Genomic DNA, 21,592 nt, shown 5'->3' with positions numbered 1-21,592 from the left:
CCCGTTTATCCTCTGTCGTGACGTCACGGTGTCACGTGGTATTGAAGGCGACACCGCCGCGCCTGAGGAGCTGGGTTGAGCTCTCGTAATATGCTTCGCATAAAAAAAAAATAAGCGCGTTCTATCCTCTCGCTACATGCCCGTGAGCCGTCTTCTTCTTCTTCACCGGCTCTGGAAGCGACGGACGCGCCGCTACAAGCCATAGCGTCACAATCATCATCATCGTCCATTTCGCTCTGGAGAGCCCTTCCAACCTGCCTCGCAGTATATAAAAGAGCGTCTCCCACGGTTCTTCATCCTAAGGCCTCCCGCTGGTCCCGCCATTGCCGAGTCGGCGTCGCGTTGAACGTCAGGTCACCGAGCCGCGGCGGAGTTTGAAAACCCCCGGCTCCTCGGCCCTCGGGATTGCTTCGCGAGATGTCCGCCCAGGTACCGCCACTCGCAACCCTCCATGCCCAGTTCGCCATGGCCGACACGGAGCACCGGGGCGCGTTGGACGTGCGTCAGCTCCGTCAGGCACTCGAACTGGACGCCGGGTGGCCGCCCGTGGACGAAGCGTGCGCCGAGAAGATCGTGAGGGCGTACGACGACGATGGGGACGAAGCCGTCAACCTGGACGAGTACGTCGAAATCGTCAACGACATGGCAGCCCTGTGGCGGTTGTACTCGGAGAACGCGGAAGGGGAGCCCAGGAGAGTCCGCAGGGATCGCTTCGGCCAAATCCTGGCCCCGCACCTGGAGCTGGGGCCCCCCGCACAGCTGGCGCTGCAGAGGCGCGTCCTTGATTTGCCGCCGGAATTGGACTATTCCACTTTCGTGCGTGAATCCTGCTGCGTCATCGCCGCTCGACGCGCGTTCGTTCGTGAGAGGAACAAGCGAGGCCTGGTCCAAGATGAGTTCACCATGGAACCTGCGGAGCTTTTTCGTTTTATATTGCGCCTCTTGAGGTAAATCAATAAAATGACTCCATGGGCTAGTTGGTTTACGTTCATTCGCTTTAGAATAGGGGACCCAAACGCTTTGGGGCCCCTGATGAATAGCGGTCACGCTATTGCGCACGCGCGAGACGCAAATGGACCTCATAGCGTCAACACGGCCGCACCCACCAAGGCGACGACCACGCACACCAAATTCAACTGACTAGGTTCCCTGTTACCTCGCATAATTTGCAAGGTATGCGAGTGGAGAGGTTATCGTTTTGTCTCGTTTTGCGTAAATCGCAAAGATGCCTCTGCAATTTCTGACCAGAATGGTGCAATTGTTGCCAGAGTGGCTTTCCATCTCCTATAGTCAAGGTGGCAGTGTTGTCCGCACTTGTAAAATCTTTCGTGGATTAGACAGCAAGTGAGCGTGCTTCGAATGACATTATGCACGTCCGGATGTTCTTTTTTCTTGCTTTAGCTCGAACGCGTCGAGCTGCGGAGGCGCAACTTCGTCGTCGTCGATCGCTGGCAGGATCGCCACAAGCATGCGTCAAATGGCCATCACATTTTCTCAGACACACTTAAGTAATAAGAGGTCTCGGGACTTGGACATCTCGTCTCGAGCGTCTTACTTGGAACAACGATTGAATCTGTCGAAAGCAAACGTGGTATATTGGATGAAGCCGACCACCAAATTGGCCATGCTTGCGCGGATTATAATATGAACGCCATCGAGTGAGCAGTTTAGATACAAGTGGCCCGTTTGTCTCAGCTGCAGGGGATGGCTCGACAGTTGATGAGCCAAAACATCCGTGGTTCCGAAAACAACGCGCGTAGCGCAACACAAACAGTAAATAATAAATAACGCACAGAACAAAACCTGGACATTCACGAGTCAAAGTATTTTCTTCCCCGTCCACTTTATCGCCTTCTCCGGAACTGCGCATCACGGACCAGCTGATCCAGCAAGCAGGCCGTCGAATTCCACCGTGTGTCAAATTCACCGCCTGTTTGCGCGAAGTCTGTTTACATGTGTTTACGTGATGCAATTGCGTAAACACAAGTAAACACAGATCTACAACAGGAACTTCTGTCAGAAACGTTGCGCGACGACGAGCGAGACCGACCAACCATTGTTTCAACGTGGCCTCCGAGATTTACCCCCATGCACGTTTCGCCGTGGATCTCGGAGGCCATCGTTCCAACGTCGAGACTTGCCGAGCCGCCGTCAGAGACTCTGGCTGTACTCACGACACTGCGCGCGTTCGGCGTGACTGCAGGGAAACGCGGACGGAACGCAGACGGCGTCGGCGGTAGCTCTGTCTCGTCTTTTGGTGCGTTGCCTCGTTGGTGCTGCTACACATTCATTTGGCGGTGAAGCGTTCGTTATTACTCGGATAGTGGAGGCCGTACTACATCCGTTTTGTGAATTTCGCGCGGAAACGGTAGGCGCCGCACGTCATCGAAACGTCACGGACTCCAAAGTACTTTGTTGTACTTGGTCCGCTTTCGCGCAAGACGTGTTCTGCGAACTTGCAACGTAGGACGTCTCTGGCTCCTTTAGAATACAGAGCGGTATTTTTCTCTATACCGTTAAACAATCCGGTGGACCCTAGAGGATGCTGTTAAAATGGATGACATCACGGAGAACTGGTGCAGGAGTGTTAGAAGAAGAGGTCATCCCCCTCTCTCGTCTTATATATTTAATTGGGCGTATTTTTCTTGCTATTAAATCCTCCTCCTACGGTAGGAATTTGGTCGTTCTTCTATTGCATAAGCGCAATTTACTAAGAGCCTATATACTTGTTCCTTGCTTAAGCCCCTTCAATGTATACGCATGCAGGCATACGTAGCATATGCTGCAACGGCATGCTGTGTATTCCAGTGTACCATGCGTACCACTCCATTACAGCGTCTCTCAAATCAATTAAATATTAGTTAATTTGTCTGTCTACCTATCTCTTCACCCATTCATCCATTCGTCTGTCTATCTATCTATCTATCTATCTATCTATCTATCTATCTATCTATCTATCTATCTATCTATCTATCTATCTATCTATCTATCTATCTATCTATCTATCTATCTATCTATCTGCGCCAGAGGAGGTCGCGTGAACGCACGTCTACACTGGCGTCCGCCGCTCGGGTTAGCCGGACGCGTGTGAAGTGCATGATATATATAGCCGTCCTTCCTGTTGGCCAGGACAGCCGTCTTCAGCCGACACCTCAATAAAGAGTGGGGTTATCGAGACGCGGGTGTAAACAGTTTCTCGAATCGTACGACTCAAATACGAGAGCGCGGTGTAAGAGAGACGACCAAGACATGTTTTCAGGTCAGCGGTGTTTTCCGTTGGCAGTTACTCGAAATACGCAACCTGCTTTCTCGATGTTTTCCACTTCGAACAGATTCGTTTCTTTTTTGAAAGTGTAATACGCTTACAGATGGGCTAAGCCTTTTTTATTGTCTTAGCAAAGAAATTTTTTGTATATTTTCTTTCTCTCAGACAAAACTCGTGCAACTTCGTGCAACGTTTTTAGCGCACTGTGACCGGTTCAGAGCATCAACGTTTATAGAAAGCAGGTTCTATAAACGTTGCACAGCATATCATTAGGCGTCACCAGCTGACGTCGGATACGCATTACGCTATTCTTGAATGTGTGTTAGAGCACTGCTAAACCGGTGCTCTAATCGAGATACCCGGCGTGTCCGTAAGGAAGGAAGGAAGGAAATCAACTTTATTCGAGGTCCTGCAGGCCACGAGAGCTTTGGGCTCTCATGGAGTGGGCGTCTCCCACGACGGAACCGGGAGGCTGAGTTTCCTGGCGGCGTCGTGGACCTGCTGGACGGCCCAGAGTTGGGGAGCTAGTTCTTCCAGTGTCCGTAAGCGTGAGACACCAGTGACGTCACGGCAGTGTGAGTGCTGGTAGAGCCGTCTCCTGACACTTTCTCAACAACAACAACGCGTAATGCTGCTTCGTTCAATATCCTCACAGAAAAGAAAAGAAAATACAGTACACGCTGAATTACCCACGCTGTTAATTACGCTTCTGCAACGGCAGATAGGCTAAACGTGGCTGTAGCCTTCGCAGTTCTGTGTGCTCTAGTTGACGTCAGTGGGACGAGGTGGCGCCACCAGCGCCACTACACACGTCTTTTTATAGTAGTATTGTATTTCACTATACCTTTACGCCTCCGGTGTTCCGGTCTTCCGTGTCATCTCCTTGTTCCGCATTTGAAAAAAAAAATGCTTTAGTGTGTCCGACATACGCACTGGCGTTTGTGTAATACAGGGTTACAGAACGCTAGTAGCGGCATCTCATGAAGCTTCGTCTAAAAAGAATGTTTTATATGGACACGTTTTGGTGTTACGAGACTGTTATTTACGAACACGTTTAAAAGGCAACGTGTTCACAGTTGCCCCGCTGCCGAAAATTTACGCCAGTGGCGAAGTAGAATACGCTTGGTCACTGCAATAGTAATTCCTTTTTAACTGTTTTCGACAAGAACACTAATTGAAGACGAAAACGTCTTTAAAGGCATTGTAGTTAGGTGAAGTTCCACGAGATGTCGCCACCGGCGTCCGGTAATCCGGTATTATAAGCAAACAGCCTTGATTACACCGGAAACGATAAATCCTTCTATTACAGGAAACGTAACAAGTTTGCTGACTAGCTAAAGCTCCCGCACGACTGAGCTATAGCAAGCGTCGACGTGTCAGGTTGTAGCAGTGGTCGCGGTCCTGGAAACGGCGCTTCCGGTTGTCGCAACGTCTGGGTGCAGGACGCAGCGACAGCACAGCAGGACGGAGTTGAGCGACCAGCAGATCGCTGCGAGCCAGATCGTCAGCTGCGAAAACAAGGTGTCGATTTATTTGGGGAACTATTTCGAACTGCAGGGAGATGTGTTTAGTAAAAAACTTAGTAAGTTTGCCTAACAGTATAACCGGTAAGTTTTTTTTGTAGATTGAAGGCTGAAATGATCTACGAGACGATAAAGTAAATTAAAGAAATTTTATTTCACATCCCGGCGATGCTAGAGGTGCAGACAAAAAGCCTGTACAATGGTTTTTCTAAGAGTCTCCGCCTTTTTTTATTGCGGTATTATGTGAACACTATAGGCAAACTTTCGCCGTCCGCATACAGTTATGTACGTGTATGCTATTTTCTTTCTTAACTATGCCGGCATATGCCTGATGAATGGTACACTATTCAACCGCCAAATTTGTTCAAGGTTTCGCGTTCTTGTCTGAATTATTCCTCCGAATTTTCGAGAATTGCAGCGCCCAGACAGAGCCATAGACACATTCACAGCCCATGCCCGCTACCTTAAATCATGTCAGGCTAATAAGACGTGCAAAATAGTATTTGTGTTCGTGCACGTTCTGAAAGTTGAGTATACAATCGAACGCTTTTATGATGAAGTGCTCGGAGCACCCGAAATCATTCGTTATACAAGTCAGTCCGTTGTAAATGTTCCGCACCGCACAGCTCACAATAGAACTGGAGCAGAATTATTTCTTCGTTATACAGGTCATTTCGTTATAGAGGCGTTCACTGCAGAAGCGCTCGACTGTGATTTCACTGGACCCGTTATTTGCGGGCAACGCAGTGGCGCCATGCGCGACGCCATTTGTTTCGCGTGTGCCGTAAAGATTGCAAAATAAGAAGTTAACTGATGTAATTAGTTTAATTAGTGAATTAATTGCTTCATTTTTTTCTTGCAAATGATCTCCGCCTGGACAGATAATTAATCGGTACATAGTGGAGCGATTCGGGTAACTTTCGTAGTCTTTTTTTTTTTTGTTACAGCGTTCAAAATGTTTTTTCAAAAGCACACTGTATAACGACAGCCTTTAATTTGTTCGACAACCGGCTCGGCAATTCATTGGCGACGGAGAAATCAAGGGCAGTTGAGACTTAAATGTGCGTGGCACCGCGCTCGTACGCTTACTTCGGCTCTGGTGAGCAGCGTGTAGAAGTCGGCCATCTTGATGGCGTCCGGCTTCCAGGGCAGGTCTTGAGCGTCGCTGCAGCTGGAAACGCAACAAGCCCGTCAGAGTGTGGCATGAGCTGTCTTCGTTCCATTTGCAAGTTTAGGAAGTTGTATACTGTTATACACGAGTATATATATATATACTTCCATATTTAAAGGCCCCCGCGTAGCTTCGTCTGCATATAGCCAAGAAAAATAGTGCTCCAGTAGGGGAATCGCCATTATAGAGTGCTTTCAAGGAGGGTCTTTATTCATAGAGCCTTCTACACGCTTCGTGGGGGAAGGAGAAGAGACACGAGAATTAAAGGGACTCTAAAGCGGGAATTTCGATAAATTACATTCAAGATAAAGAAAAGCTTTTAGAAATTCCTATTGTCCTATCGCTAGGCATTGCCCTATCACTAGCTTTATCTGCCGCGCTTTCCCTTGGGGCTAGCGTCTCCACTGGGCGTCTGCGCAGGGACGCCTGTATTGGAATTTAAAACTTCATTAGGGACACAAAGCGGCTATATCTCGTCGAATTTCATTTATTGCCTGCTGCCCCTTTCCTTGATATTAAACTATTTTATCCCGAAAATCATTGTGGCTTTCTTCTCACTTCGGTTGTTCTCTTTTTTGGATCCCACCTACCCTGTAATATTCCAAGCTTTATGGTGGCTGTGATATTTCATTTAGCACACACACACTCACGCACGCACGGATTCGTAAGACCGCTTGATTCTTGGCAATATTGCTGTAGCGAGTAAGAGACATTCCTTGGATAAAAAAAACTACTTCAGCTGTATTATCGAATTCCTCTGTCGCCATATGAAAGAAATCCACTCTTTCCGTCACAATGAGCTTGGTAAAGCCTGAAAAAAAAAACCGCAAAACACAATGACGGTTCGCGACGCCACTGTATTAGAGTGTTTTCAATGAGCGCTCGACATGCTTTGTGTAAGAACAAGAAACCTAAGGGCCACTAAAGAACATCCAGTTCAGCTGCATTGCTAAATTAACACTTATGCGAAAGCAAAAAAAAAGATAAAGAAAACTCTGAAAGCTGGAAGACGATTGATAAGCACAGAAAACATGCAAAATACAATAAACGGGTGGCGATTCCACCGTGAAGTTCCCCCACTAGGTCCCCGTGGCGTTACAGAATCTAGATAATATTTCATAGGCAAATAATGACTGCACTGCATTTCAAAGGAAGAAAAATACTTAACCGAAATTCTGATAAACTCTCCCACACCAAATGGTCCAAATGTGAGAAAGTGTTTTGAAAGGAAAGAAAGTTTTGTGAGAGTGTCAATGTGGCGTACGTCACACCGAAGCAGACGCGCGGATATAACCGCGCGACATGGAAATAGACTAAAATTTGGCCTTCAGTATTAATTTCAACTAATAATCAGCAATATCCATACTATTCCGCCGAATGAACGAATATGTAGTATTGAAAGAATAACGCCGGGTTGCCGGAGAGGAGTACGGCAGACACAACGCTAGTAGTGACCTCTGGTGACGCCGCGTCTAACCATGCGTCTAACCAGAGGGCACGCAGAGCTAACACTGCAGTCTACTTCAGTGCCAACGTGAAGCGTTGTAATGATAGTGACAAAAGCGTTAAAGTGAGAGTTTCTTTTTCGGCGATAACGCTGACGCGAGCGCGAAATTTGTTTTTAAATGCAGTGCAGTTGCAAAGAATGCCACAAGCGATAGCTTGTGGCATTCTTTGGCATATACCTGTATATGTATATGGCAGCATATACAGTAACCCTACTGCTGGCAAGCCGTAAACGTAACTCTCTATACTAAATTGTCCCTTTGAACTTCGTCATCCCAACAGTGCCACTCCAAGGAGCTCTCACCTGACCAAAGTGTGCCGCTCCAGCGAGTTGCACAATGTGGCCTGGCCCACCGTCAGCAAGATGGCGCAGGTGAGCACGAGCATAGAGAAGACACAGGTGATGAATAACGCCGGTGGTACAATCTTCCACGGGGCGCTCTCCCTGCTTTGAAAACACGTCGAGAGATAGAGAGATCTAGAGTATGTGTGTGCGCGTGTGCGAAGGAATTGGCATTAACTACAGTGTGATATGTAGTGCTATGAGATCATTCAGCACGCGAAAATAAAGATGTCGTAATAGTTTCGCCCGAAAGGCGAAGCAGTGCGATTGCGATAGTAAACTTTTAGACAGCTACACGAAATAAAGATAGCAGTCTTATTTGCCGGAAAAACTTGTAAACATTCGCTCGCTAACTTGCATGGTGTCACGTGGGCCCAGACAAACATCAGCACATCTCGCTCGCTGACCGCGGACACGCGCTGTCCAATCGCTGGCGTGAGTAAGAGCGGCAGCTGCAGCGAGCGAATTGCTCTTCGCGCTGCATCTCGCTTCAACGAGAATTAAGCGGCGAGAACGCAGCGCACACGAAGCTATCAGCCCTCGGCGAGACTAGACCCTGTACCCAGCGCAGATCACCTTCAGTATACTAGGACCTAGGACTAGGAGTATATAGGACTAGGACTATATAAAGGACTATAGTAGGACTAGGACTATATAGGACTATAGTATACTAGGACTATAGGAGTATATATAGGACCCGCGCGGCCGCCGCCGGAGTAGAACAACCCTGGGTTGAGGCCTCACTGAGTTAGAACTGTGGTGTTCCAGATGCCCCTTTGGTCTTCTGGAGGCGCGTCCATGTGATGTCTTCTCAAACCACGACTATTAAGAAAGGCGTTGTGTGCGTGTGTGTGTTTGTGCCCGTTCAATGAATACTGAATGCGCTAGGCTACACTGTAAGAAAAAAAGCGTGTTCGACTCTCCTTTTGCGAGTGCAGGGAACAAAAAGATATGATATTTTGAATTTGGGTTCTCTGAGATAAGGTGCTAAAAAAATTGGCTCTCCGTTAAGCCAGACAGCCAGTTTAGGGCTATAGCCTCTTGCACACTCATTGCCGTGTTGTGTAATGCGCGAAGCATGTACCCCAGCCATCGTGCGTGCAACATGCGTATCCCAAGAATGTGTCACAACGAACCCCTACAAATGAGCCGTTACGTGAAAACGCGTGGAAGCTGGTGAGATAAATGTTAATGGTAAGCGGTAACCGGTGACCATCCAAGTGAGACTTGGCATGGTACTGCAGGCTTATTATGTCAGAAGAGGTCAAAGGAGGAGAGAAAAGATCGCAAAAACATTCATTCGCACACAAACTCGGAAATGTATTCACCAAATAACAAAACAGTAAGTGGAGCTTTGTGGCACCGCCAATAAATAAAATGTAATCCATCTCTGGGATCGCCACTCTTATGCGGGTCTTCTGGGTGGTTTAGCATATGTAGGGTAAGTTCCACTTGATGTCCTGTTCGGGTCATGGTCAGGCGCATTTTCCGACTGGAGAGTTGACCCTCTATTAGTTTTTCAACCGTGTAATGGAGGCCATACGCAGAAGTCTGCCTGTGGACGTGCTTAGAGGGAGACCAAGGGCTTGCTTTGTGGCTTTTCTAATGAGTTTTCTTAGTTTTTGTAGGGTTTTTTTCAATATCGCGTATAGCGCTGCATACGTAACCCTATAGAGAGGATGAGTGCTTGAACGAGGCGGATGGTCTCGTTCTCTTACATGCCTCGGTGTCTCTGATGTTTTTGGTGTGTGTTTGATGTTCAAGACCTGATCCGTCGTACGTCCTGGTCGCATCTGGTCGCATTTTGCATGAGCTTATATGAGGAGTCCAAGGATTCTGAGGGTTTCGCGGGGCTTTATAACCTGTCCCTCTAGAATGACCTGTATGCATTATTCATCCATCTTTGTTGGAGCATCTGGTCGCGTTTTGCATCAACTTGTATGAGGAGTCCCAGGATTCTGAGGGTTTCGCGGGGCTTTATAACCTGTCCCTCTAGATTGACCTGTATGCAGTATTCATCCATCTTTGTGCGGTGAACGCCGGACCACAAGAAGCTCTGACTTCTGAGGCGAGCAGACAAGTCCACTCTCATTTGCATATTGGTTTACCATGTTCGCTGCCAATTGCAGCAGGCAATGCAAATGGGGACAACGCGACCTGCAACGAATCGCACGATACTATACTGGCTCAAACGGCTGCGCTTGTGTTCTGCACGTAACTTTGGATGTTATTCCGGACACAATGATGGTCACTGTCCAATTCCGCCACATTTTGTCAAACACATCCGCCATCTTGTCAGCTCCGATTGGTTAACTGGGTCGCTATGTGCTCTCTGATTGGCTCAAATCGCCAATATGGCGGGATTCGACAGTGTCCACAATGAACGGCAGACTCCGTCACACACTACGGTATACCCGTCGCCAAACTTTTGCACACGCTCTTTAATGATCCACAGTCATTACTTTTCTGTGAATAACGCTATACCATACTGTTCCCTACTTAATTCACAAGAATGAAACTACGCAGACCCAATTTATATTTTTGGAATATAGGTGAAAGGAAGCTTTCGTGAAGCGTTTAATGAAATGCTGTAAATTTCTAATGAAGAATTGCATAAATGAATTTGTAATCAATAATAAATAATATGTGTATATAATTTGTAATGAAATGCCGTAATTTCAATCCTGCGTCGCTGACGTAAACTGGCGCGCACCCGTGTGCTCCCACGAACCCGTACTACCACAATGTGACAGCTCTTACAACGCCTGGTATTTCTTTATTTTTTCTCATCTTAATTTTAAATGTGCCGGGAGCTTCCTGGCCGATCCCGCGTTGCGTGTATATATGTCATAATATGAAAACCATCATCATCGACACGTGACGATCATCACAAACAGCTAGTTGGTGTCGGCATCGTAGAAAAATGCGTGCGATTGTGGTGTAACATAAAGCGTACGTGCATAAGTTATATACCGTATTTACTCGATTTTAAGCACGCCCTTTCGTTCATGATCGCGATGCCCAAAGTGAGGGGGATGCTTAGATTCGAAAAATCTAGAATGACCCCCCTCCCTCTTTTCGCTGCGACATCACGACGAGATGGGTGCGAGAAATAACATTTTATTTTGCAAACATTCCAAAGAAAACTCGATGCAGACAGTATACCCACCGCGTGTGTGGGATGCTCAGTCACTATCACTGCCACTCGAGTTCGTCGCACCGCTTGAACCGCTGCTCTCGGTATTCCATAGCAGGTCGTCTTCAGTTCCGTCGAAGTTGTTTGTGATCGAGCGCTTCTTAAATGATTTGACCACAACGCCCACTTAGACCCTCTTCCACGCGTCCGTAATCCACTTTGCGATGGTTAATGGGGGAGCTTTCTGCAGCTTTCCCATCGGCGTCTTCTTCCGGTCAGGGTTTCGCACCCACTCTTCGTACTCCTGTCGGAGATTGCCTTTGAAGGGCTTGTTACCTGAAACATCGAGGGGTTGCAGCACTGGCGTCATGCCACCCGGAATCACAACCACGTCGTTATTGATGTTCCGAAGCTTTGTCTTTACCTCCGGGGTCAGATGGCCGCGAAACGCGTCCAACAGAAGCACCAACCGCGTGCCTGCAAGTCTGCCGAGCAATGATTCCAGAGTGAGCAAGCGAGTTTGGCGGCCTTGACTGCGCGCTCTTCCTAACAAATAGGGGGGTGCTTAGATTCGCATGCAAACTTTTTTCCCAACATTTTGGCGAAAATAGAAGGGGGGGGGGGGGGGGGTGCTTAGAATCGGGGGTGCTTAGAATGGCGAAAATACGGTACGTAGCGGCCAAAGCAGCCATAGCCGCGTCGGCAAGCAATACAGTGGACATATTTCAAAAAAAAGTTGACGAAAGTATACACTTCATTAACAACGGGTCTTCCAGCCACACTGTAAATCTCTTTTATCATAAACATATTTCAGCTGTGAAATCATTTGAATGGAATGTGACTGCGAATATATAATTGGCTCTGCATTTCGATATAACGTGCGAGATTTCCACAGACTGTGTCACCCCATAAGTATAGCAGCGTGTCAAAAGCCATGTATTCGCACATAGGTGGCAAAGATATTGAATGGTATGAATATTTACATCCAGATCCTTTTTAAATGTTCTTTGGAGAACGTCCCCCCGCCTTAAAAATATGGTGTCCCTGCAGCTAATAAAGCAGTGTTATATTGTTTCCGGCACATCACAGTGACATCAGTTAACCGAAAATACAAATATGTATTTCCTACTAAGCCAGGCGTTTTGTATTTGTATTGAATGCCATGAAAGAAAGAAAAGCGATTGTAGTTTAACGGATAGAGCATTAGGCTGCTGTGATGCGGAATTGAAGTTCTTGCACTTCTTTTTTTTCTTTTTTTTTTGCAGTGCATATTCTCCCGGCAGCCGGGAGACTTTCCAAAACGAATATATCCCGGCGCTCACCTCCTATTGGCTAGGTTAGGTTAGGTTAGGTTAAGTTAGGATACAACTGTAGGCTCTCGGGCACACCTGCAGGCAGTTTTGTCCCCGCCAATTTGTCACGTGACTCCCGAGCGCCAATCGGAGTTGAGTGCCGGGAGAAATTCGTTTCATAAATTTTCCCGGCCACCGGGAGAATAGACGCTGCCCAATTTTTTTTTCTTACATAACCAGTGACCCAAGGTTTCGAGCCCGATTTCCTCGTCACAGCAGCCTAATACCATAACCATTCGACCTATAGACTATCATAGACTATCTAAAGACCCAACTTGTGAGCTATTCAGCAAGACAGCAGCACGCGGGCCCGAGCCAGCAGCCACGGTCGGAAAAGACCGGGGCGGGGGCTTGCTTAAAGAAAGCTTTGCTTTAAAATCTAGCACTACGGTCTTCACCACTACTTTAACGCGAGGGCATGCGTAGCACATGAATCTTTTCTACGATTTCTCATGGCTTCATTGAGAAAGCAAACCGTATGCAACTTCCTGTACTGCATGTTCTTTCTAGTTCGGCTGTGCTACGTGCTATATTCGCAGAACATATCCTCAAAGCAGCGGAGTGTTTTAAGTTGACAACTGCTTTATTGTGTTACGTTATTTGAGACTGCATACAAAATTCTAAAAAAGGATTAAAAACAAATCCGCGTGTTGATCAAATTGCATCGACAGGCCTGGAGTGCGGCCTGATCCCGGTGACCAAAACCGATAATGCACTCCCTCACCAGCGCAGGATTGGCCACCCTGGTGCAGTACTTGGCCACAACCTCCTATGTGAATACAACAATCAAACCCCGACCCTCAGTCCCCAGCGGCTGCGAAGCAACTGACCATGGCGGCGGTCAGACCTGTGACGCAGCAGAGGGTGCTAAGAATATCTGGGTCCCGACAGGCCCCCATTGGAATCTGAACCTGGCAGCGTTTAACGCTATAGAACGTTATCTTGTGAGGCGAGTGTACAAGTGCTATCGGAAGAATTAGCGGGCAGTGAATGGGATATAATAGGGCTCAGTGAGGTTAGGAGGAGAAAAGAAGAATATACATTGCTAAAAAGCGGCCACGTCCTGTGCTACCGGGCTTAGCGGAGAGACGAGAAATAGGAGTCGGATTCCTGATTAATAAGGATATAGCTGGTAACATACAGGAATTCTATAGCATTAACGAGAGAGTGGCAGGTCTTGTTGTGAAACTTTATAAGAGGTACAAATTGAAAGTCGTACAGGTCTACGCCCCTACATCCACTCATGATGACCAGGAAGTCGAAAGCTTCTATGAATACGTGGAATCGGCGATGGGTAAAGTCAAAACAAAATACACTATACCGATGGGCGACTTTAATGCCAAGGTTGGCAAGAAGCAAGCTGGAGACAAGTCAGTGGGGGAATATGGCATAGGCTCTAGGAATAGCAGGGGAGAGTAATTAGTAGAGTTTGCAGAACAGAATAATATGCGGATAATGAATACCTTCTTCCGCAAGCGGGATAGCCGCAAGTGGACGTGGAGGAGCCCAATTGGCGAAACTAGAAATGAAATAGACTTCATACTCTGCGTTATCCCTGACATCATACAAGATGTGTACATGCTCGGCAAGGTGCGCTACAGTGACCATAGGATGGTAAGAACTCGAATTAGCTTAGACTTGAGGAGGGAACAGAAGAAACTGGCACATAAGAAGTTGGTCAATGAGTTAGCGGTAAGAGGAAAAATAAAGGAATTCCGGATCAAGCTACAGAACAGATATTCGGCTTTAACTCAGGAAGAGGACCTTAGTGTTGAAGCAATGAACGACAATCTTATGGGCATCATTAAGGAGTGTGCAATAGAAGTCGGTGGTAACTTCGTTAGAAAGGATACCAGTAAGCTACCGCAGGAGACGAAAGATCTGATTAAGAAACGCCGATGCATGAAAGCCTCTAACCCTATAGCTAAAATAGAACTGGCAGAACTTTCCAAGTTAATCAACAAGCGTAAGACAGCTGCCATATGGAAGTATAATATGGATAGAATTGAACATGCTCTCAGAAATGTAGGAAGCCTAAAAGCAGTGAAGAAGAAACTAGGAATAGGTAAGAATCAAATGTATGCGTTAAGAAACAAAGCTGGCAATATCATACTAATATGGATGAGATAGATCAAGTGGCTGAGCAGTTCTATAGAAATTTATGCAATACCAGGGGCACCCATGATGATAATGGAAAAGAGAATAGTCTAGAGGAATTAGACATCCCACAAGTAACGCCGGAAGAAGTAAAGAAAGCCTTGGGAGCATGCAAAGGGGGAAGGCAGCTGGGGAGGATCAGGTAACAGCAGACTTGTTTAAGGATGGTGGGCAGATTGTTCTAGAAAAACTGGCCGCCCTGTATACGCAATGCCTCACGACCTCGAGCGTACCGGAATCCTGGAAGAACGCCAACATAATCCTAATCCATAACAAAAGGGAACGCCAAAGACTTGAAAAATTATACACCGGTCAGCTTACTGTCCATTGCCTACAAAGTATTTGCTAAGGTAATCGCAAATAGAATCAGGAGCACCTTAGACTTCTGTCAACCAAAGGACCAGGCAGGATTTTGTAAAGGCTACTCAACAATAGACCATATTCACACTATCAATCAGGTGATAGAGAAATGTGCGGAATATAACCAACCCTTATATATAGCTTTCATTGATTACGAGAAAGCGTTTGATTCAGTCGAAACCTCAGCAGTCATGAAGGCATTACGGAATCAAGGTGTAGACGAGTCGTATGTAAAAATACTGAAAGATATATATATATAGCGGCTCCACAGCCACCGTAGTCCTCCATAATGATAGCAACAAAATCCCAATAAAGAAAGGCGTCAGGCAGGGAGATACGATCTCTCCAATGCTTTTCACAGCGTGTTTACAGGAGGTATTCAGAAACTTGAATTGGGAAGAATTGTGGATAGTGTTAATAGAGAATACCTCAGTAACTTGCGATTCGCTGATGATATTGCCTTGCTTAGTAACTCAAGGGACCAATTACAATGCATGCTCACTGACCTGGAGAGGCAAAGCAGAAGGGTGGGTCTAAAAATTAATCTGCAGAAAACTAATGCTTAACATTCTCGGAAGAGAACAGCAGTTTACAATAAGTAGCAAGGCATCGGAAGGGGTACGGGAATACATCTACTTAGGGCAGGTAGTGACCGCGGATTCGGATCATGAGACTGAAATCATCAAAAGAATAAGAATGGGCTGGGGTGCCTTTGGCAGGCATTCTCAGATCATGAACGGCAGGTTGCCATTATCCCTCAAGAGAAAAGTGTATAATAGCTGTGTCTTGCGAGTGCTCACCATCGGGGCAGAAACCTGGAGGCTTACGAAAAGGGCTCTACTTAAATTGAGGACGACGCAACGAGCTATGGGAAGAAGAATAATGGGTGTAACGTTAAGGGATAAGAAGAGAGCAGATTGGGCGAGGGAACAAACGCGAGTTAATGACATCTTAGTTGAAATCAAGAAAAAGAAATGGGCATTAGGACATGTGGTGAGGAGGGAAGATAACCGATGGTCATTAAGGGTTACGGACTGGATTCCAAGGGAAGGGAAGCGTAGCAGGGGGCGGCAGAAAGTTAGGTGGGCGGATGAGATTATGGAGTTTGCATGGACAACATGGGCCGCAATTAGCACATGACCGGTGTAGTTGGAGTAGTATGGGAGAGGCCTTTGCCCTGCAGTGGGCGTAACCAGGCTGATGATAATGAAAAAAAATCTCGGCACTTGTGACTATGCGCGTCGCTACATCTGGATGGCCCTTGCGCAGTCACACTCGACATGGGTGACAAATTATTTCACAGTCCGCTCAATCAAGCACCGTATATCATCCCACCGGCGCGCATATCCCCCCGTACGTCCCATCCTTACTCAATCGCACGCGCACGTGCTCGCACCACTACTTTTGCTGCTTCATTTTTTTCTTCGCACAGCAGTGGACTGGAATGGCCTTCCCCGGAACATTGCAGCCATCACGTGTTCATCAACTTTTGCCGACAACATAACTACATTTGTTTCTCATGAAGATCACTCCCTGTAACCTTGATTTGTAAACCCACCCCTTATGTAATACCCCCTAACCGGGGTCTTTAAGGTAATAAAGTGATGTGATGTGATGATGAATTTTACATATTTCAAAACCGTATTTTGATTTTGTACTGTTTCGAAAAGAGCACACGACGTCAGAAATTAGAGAAGATGGTTGTGCAAGTCGTTACCATGAAGCAAATTTGAGGCTACAGTTAGGTTAAAACGAGAAAGCGTAAAAATGAAGGGGCAGGTGAGCGTGCGTCTCCGCTTCTAGCCCGGCCTTGGCTACGCATGCATGGCGCGGCCGAGCTCGGCTCCGCACGCCTTATCTTGGAGGTAATCAGCGACGGGTGCGAAGGCTGGGAGCACCGATGTGGCTGATGGCTTCGTGTGCGTTGAGTCCTCGTGCGGTTCGGGTTGGAGGCCACGCAATCAAGTTAACAGAAACGGGCCGAAGCGAGAGGCAGCACGAATCGTTTGCTCGCCGCTGCTGGTGCTCTTCATCTCGCCAGCTTTTGACACCGAGTGTCCGCATGTCATCCAGTGAAATGTGCTCATCTTTGCCCGTTGGCGCGTGACACCACGCTTGTTAATTTAATTAGTAAGCGAACGTTTACTACAATTTCTACGGTTGATAAAACTGCGACCATTACTTCGTGTAGTTGTCTAATACTTAATGCTTTGCAATTGCTATCAGTGTTTCGCCTTTGGGGCGAAACCGCGACTTTTCTTCATCGTTCTGCATTTTCATCCGTGTTTTAGTCTATTGAATCGTAAAAAAAATACATATTATTGCCCTAAAAAGTAACGTCTTCCCATATTGCGCATTCGCTACCCTTACTTCGCAAGTCCTCCGGCCGTCTTTTACTATATATTCGTCCACGGCATATCCACTCACTTGTTCCTGTATACGTCTTTGAAACTCAGTGCCAATGACAAGGTAAAAAGCTGCTCCTAAACTATGTCCACATTTACTACAGCTCTAGATACCGCGATAGGCTAATAAGGTAAACATTTATAGGCTCCTTAGTTCCAGCGCTATTTCCTCACACTACACAACTATGTCTACGTTTACCATATAGATAGATACCGCGGCAAGTTTCCCCACACTGCACATGAGTACTCGTCATATCCAAGTTTTCTGAAGCGTGCAAAAGCGTGCACCACTTGGAGTTGCAGGCAACCCAAATACTTTTATTTTTAAGTTTTGTTTTTTGTTGATCTTCCAATAAGTTAGAAGTGCTCCGTATGCGACTGTCTCCAGTCCACAATTCTCGCAGATGCAATAATAGAAGTTTAGACGCAACCCAGCGTCCTTACACGTACAGTAGAATCTCGATAAACGGAAATCGGTTAAACGGAATCAATTGACGCTTAAACGGAACAAACGCCTCGCAGTTGGTTGGTTTTGTATTAAGGCAACGTAAAAAAAAATCCCGTTAATCGGAACTCGAAATTTTCAGACCACCGTATAAACGGAACCAAAAATAGACTTGACGTTCACGTAAAGCCACTGACAGAGCCAAATTGACAGTGATGTTGCAACATGTCTGGAAAACACCGTGGAGAGCATTGTAGCTGATGTCTGTCCCTCCGATGAAAGCAAAGACGAGGATGAAGAAGTCGAACACGAGACTGCCGACTCTGATCCTGTGGTGACACCTGCGCAGGCGCAGCAGCCTGTCTAGTATGAGTGGTGCCATTCAAAGAAAACGGTTGCGAGAGCTCAAACAAGCAAACATAAAGTCCTTTTTCACTAGCCAATAAATCGCAGTTCCCACTGATTTCCGCGGAACAAGTGGACTATTGAGATTTTTTTTTAAATTTTAGTAGTGCTCTGAAAAAAAGTTAATTGCTTACCGCTTTTGTGCAATAAAGTTTGTGCCCATAGCGTACCGTCCTCTTTAATACCTAGATTTTGCATCTGAGATCCGCTTCAGCGGAGACTGCCAATTGCGCGCACGCCTGCCTCGTCGGGACCAAGCAGTCTGGAACGGATTGCGAAATCCTGAACCTTCTCTCTCTAAACGAAACTCCTGATAAACGGAACTTATTTTCCCGGTCCCTTGAGGTTCCGTTTAACGAGAGTCCACTGTATATACGTGTCAATGCCCACAAGATGCCCGCTTCTTAAAAGTCATGTCCACAGCCACGTTATACAGTTTTAAAAAAAACGACGGATCACCATGCGCGAAACCATGTGCTGTGGAACAGAGACATTTATACTTACACTACGGACATGTCTTGCACCTTGCGGGAGAACGAGCAGAATATCCACAGCCAGAGAAACGCGTAGATGAATGACGACACCGTCGTGAAGAGGCAAAATTCGCACGCCCACTTGCCTCCCCAGGAACTGGTCGCGTAATCGACGGAGTAGTACGGCACGGGCCTCGGCGCGCTGGCGTTGCCGGCGGCGACCTCTTCGTCGCGGATCACGCTGACGTCGGCGAAGAGCGGGCAGTGCACCTCGAAGTTCTTCAGCACCATTCCGAAGGCCAGGACGCCCGCCAAGGAGCACAGAAATGCGCCCATGAACACGCCGATGTGGACCCTCTGCCACTGGTGCAGGCGCTTCTTCTGGTCGCGTCGCGTGGAGTCGTTGTTCTGGTCGCCTTCGGAGTCGCGTCCGGACGAGGGCAACGCTTGAGTCGCGGTCTTCACAGTTCGCGACACCTGCTGCAGTTTGTTGTTGGAGTCGCGGCCTTGGCACGCTTGCCTCTTGTACTCATTCCTGCTCATGGTTCCCTGCAGGCTGTGGAAGATATGAACCTCGGCGGCTTACGTCTGGTCGCGGTAAGCCAAGGTCACGTGCGCATGCGCAGCGTGTGCTCGATACGGACTGCCGTGATCAGTCCTAGGAATACGTGTTCATCTTGTCGGGCCTAAGTCTCAGCGAGTTCACGTTGTATGATGTCCACCCAAACAAGTGAAGACTCGCCAACGACCAGTCTTGTCTCTTCTGAACGACTGTCTTCGGCTCGTGATAGTCCAGGCGAGTTCTCGTAGTAATGCGCTTGCATGCAACGAAGAGCCGTCACCTTCCGTTATACCTTCCGTTGCGGACAGCAATCCGCATTTGCCTCTTCCTACGTCACACACATCGGGCGCTCGCGGTACAGTTCACGTGCACGTATGTGCCATGTACTGACGCACGACGCCAACCGGCTTTTCCCATCCAGAACAACAGCCTTCTACCATTTGCCTTCCAGCGCTCAAGAGACGGCCAGGTGTGACGATTTGAAGTGCACGTCCATATACACGCAACGAGTACTCGATCGTCGCGACGCAGATCTCTTCTGCACAATTGGCGTTGCCCCTTCTTCTTGTGGACCAAGCCTTGCGTCGTCGCGTGGCCGGGTCCGGTACCAAAATACAAGTAGAAGTCCGGACGACAACGTCAGTGGCCCGCCTCATGCCCAAGACAAACAAACGGCGAGACCCGGTCCAACTTCGACGGCACGCCGTGCGCGTATGGCGCTATGCAACCTCGCTCTCTTGCCCGGCACTGCACACGTCGCCTCCTCGGTCATTATCGAGCAGACGAACCCGCTGACGATCCAGTCGTTCTCATATTGAACAGCCGCGCACACTCGTTACGTGTTCGAAGTGGTCAACAAAGGAGGAGCGTGTGCCCCTATGTCCGAATTAGACCGTTGCAAAGGCGTGTTCGTCTAACTGTTCGTCTGGAACTCGTCTGGAACTCGTCGTCTAACTAACTGTTCGTCTGGAAGCCGTGGGCAGCTTGCTTAGCTATCGTAACACCGGCACACCCTGCAGAAGGCTTTTTTTCCGAATCCTGCGGCTTTTCGTAACGAGCTTCCTCTATAGCACGTACGCGTCGTCGTGGTTCCACACCTTTGTGCACATGAGCTTGCTTCCTTCACTTACTCGACGCGACCTCGGCGCTGGCAGAAACGCGAACGTGTGCGGCTGCGATGTTGTACGAATGGCGTAAGCCTCCTTCACAGCTCCCTCCCCTTCAACCTCCCTGCGATGGAAACGAGCTAATTTTACAAGCCCGGAGAAGTAAATCGCAATGTGGTAGCACGTGCAGCGCAAGCCCGTCAATCGGCGATCCCATCTGGGAGTGTCGGACAGCTTGTTTGAACAGTCCGCCACAAAGCCGAGCCAAGACGTAAACGAAATCTCACTTGGCAGCTAGGGGGGGGGTAAAAAGAAAACGAAGAGGTGGAAACAGAGAAAAAGGAAGGATTCGGAGAGCTGCGGTGCGAGACGGTTGGCGCAACTAGCTAGACGTTGCAACACCATCTCCAGTTGTCGGCGCAGCTCCGGCCTTCGCAGGGGCTGATTTATGGGCAGACGTACTACATACGTGCAAGGTGCGCGGACGGAATGCCCGTATAGCGACCGTGGGAGGAATTCCTGGGCGGAGTATTTCGCGGCCCGCATATATGCCGCATTCCCGCGCTTGTTGCGTGCACCCGAAAAACTTCAAAAGTGTTGAAACGCGTAATCTGCCGTTTGCACGCACTTCAGTGCAGCATATATCTGTAGGATATAAGTTTGTGCCGGCGTGCCCGAGGATGGCAATTTTGTTGTGCTCTCGGTGGATTAGCAACGACACCAGTTTCGAGACAATCATTTCCAAAGTGTGCGACGATCTCACATTGGCGTTCCAGTTACTTTTGTGCTTCGTTCCCTGAAATGGCGTTTTCTTCTTTAAAAAAAATTCCCAGCTTTGCCCGAAAAGGGGTGGGGGGGGGGGGGTAGGGGGTTGCGAAGCATTGACAATGATAGTAAAGGTTGAGTATGGCGTTTGAACTCCTTTTGCGGTGTTCTAAACATATAAATCTAACAGGCTGAGAAGATCTAATATAAAAGCCATGCTCCGTGACTGTGATGCTTCATGACATCTTTCTGCGGGCTGCCATTCTCAAAAACTGTCAGGAATAGATCAGCCCTGGTCTAATCTATTCCCCGCCCCGGAATAGACCCGGTCTGAGAAACTTTAGCGGTTGTACATTCTATACAGTATAGCATCTATCTTATATATACGGCATACATTTGCATACAGCATACATGCACTAAATATATGCGGAACGTCGTGGCAACGTCGACGCCAAAATATTTCGCTCGAGCGAAAAAAAAAAATATGTAACAGTGCATTTTTACCGCTAGTTTGAAGGCGCAAGTTTCGAAACTGGTACCATCATTAGAATTTCTTTTGCCTCTTTAGGACGGTGATTAAAATTCAAGACTTAAAATTTCTTATTGAAAAACAAAAAC

At 47.6% G+C, this 21,592-nt stretch overlaps 1 protein-coding gene across 2 annotated transcripts; it reads right to left on the bottom strand.

Moving 5' to 3' along the window:
• Window positions 1-3,688: 3,688 nt before the first annotated feature.
• Window positions 3,689-20,405, bottom strand: LOC139050474 (transmembrane protein 179B-like). 2 transcript variants are annotated; one of them, XM_070526903.1, is made up of 4 exons: window positions 18,573-20,405; window positions 7,770-7,913; window positions 5,878-5,959; window positions 3,689-4,773 (listed from the first exon to the last, which is right to left on the bottom strand). In XM_070526903.1, exons 1-4 carry the CDS (start codon window positions 19,082-19,084, stop codon window positions 4,642-4,644), a joined length of 870 nt encoding a protein of 289 aa, XP_070383004.1. In that variant the 5' UTR covers window positions 19,085-20,405; the 3' UTR covers window positions 3,689-4,641. The 2 variants fall into 2 exon arrangements, with proteins under 2 accessions (XP_070383004.1, XP_070383005.1); XM_070526904.1 differs by having other exon boundaries at window positions 7,770-7,910.
• Between the last annotated feature and the right edge of the window lie 1,187 nt (window positions 20,406-21,592).

The sequence above is a fragment of the Dermacentor albipictus genome, chromosome 10 (assembly GCF_038994185.2).
Source record: "Dermacentor albipictus isolate Rhodes 1998 colony chromosome 10, USDA_Dalb.pri_finalv2, whole genome shotgun sequence".
NCBI classification, from domain to species: Eukaryota; Metazoa; Arthropoda; class Arachnida; order Ixodida; family Ixodidae; genus Dermacentor; species Dermacentor albipictus.
This window is presented reverse-complemented; position numbering and strand designations above follow the sequence as displayed.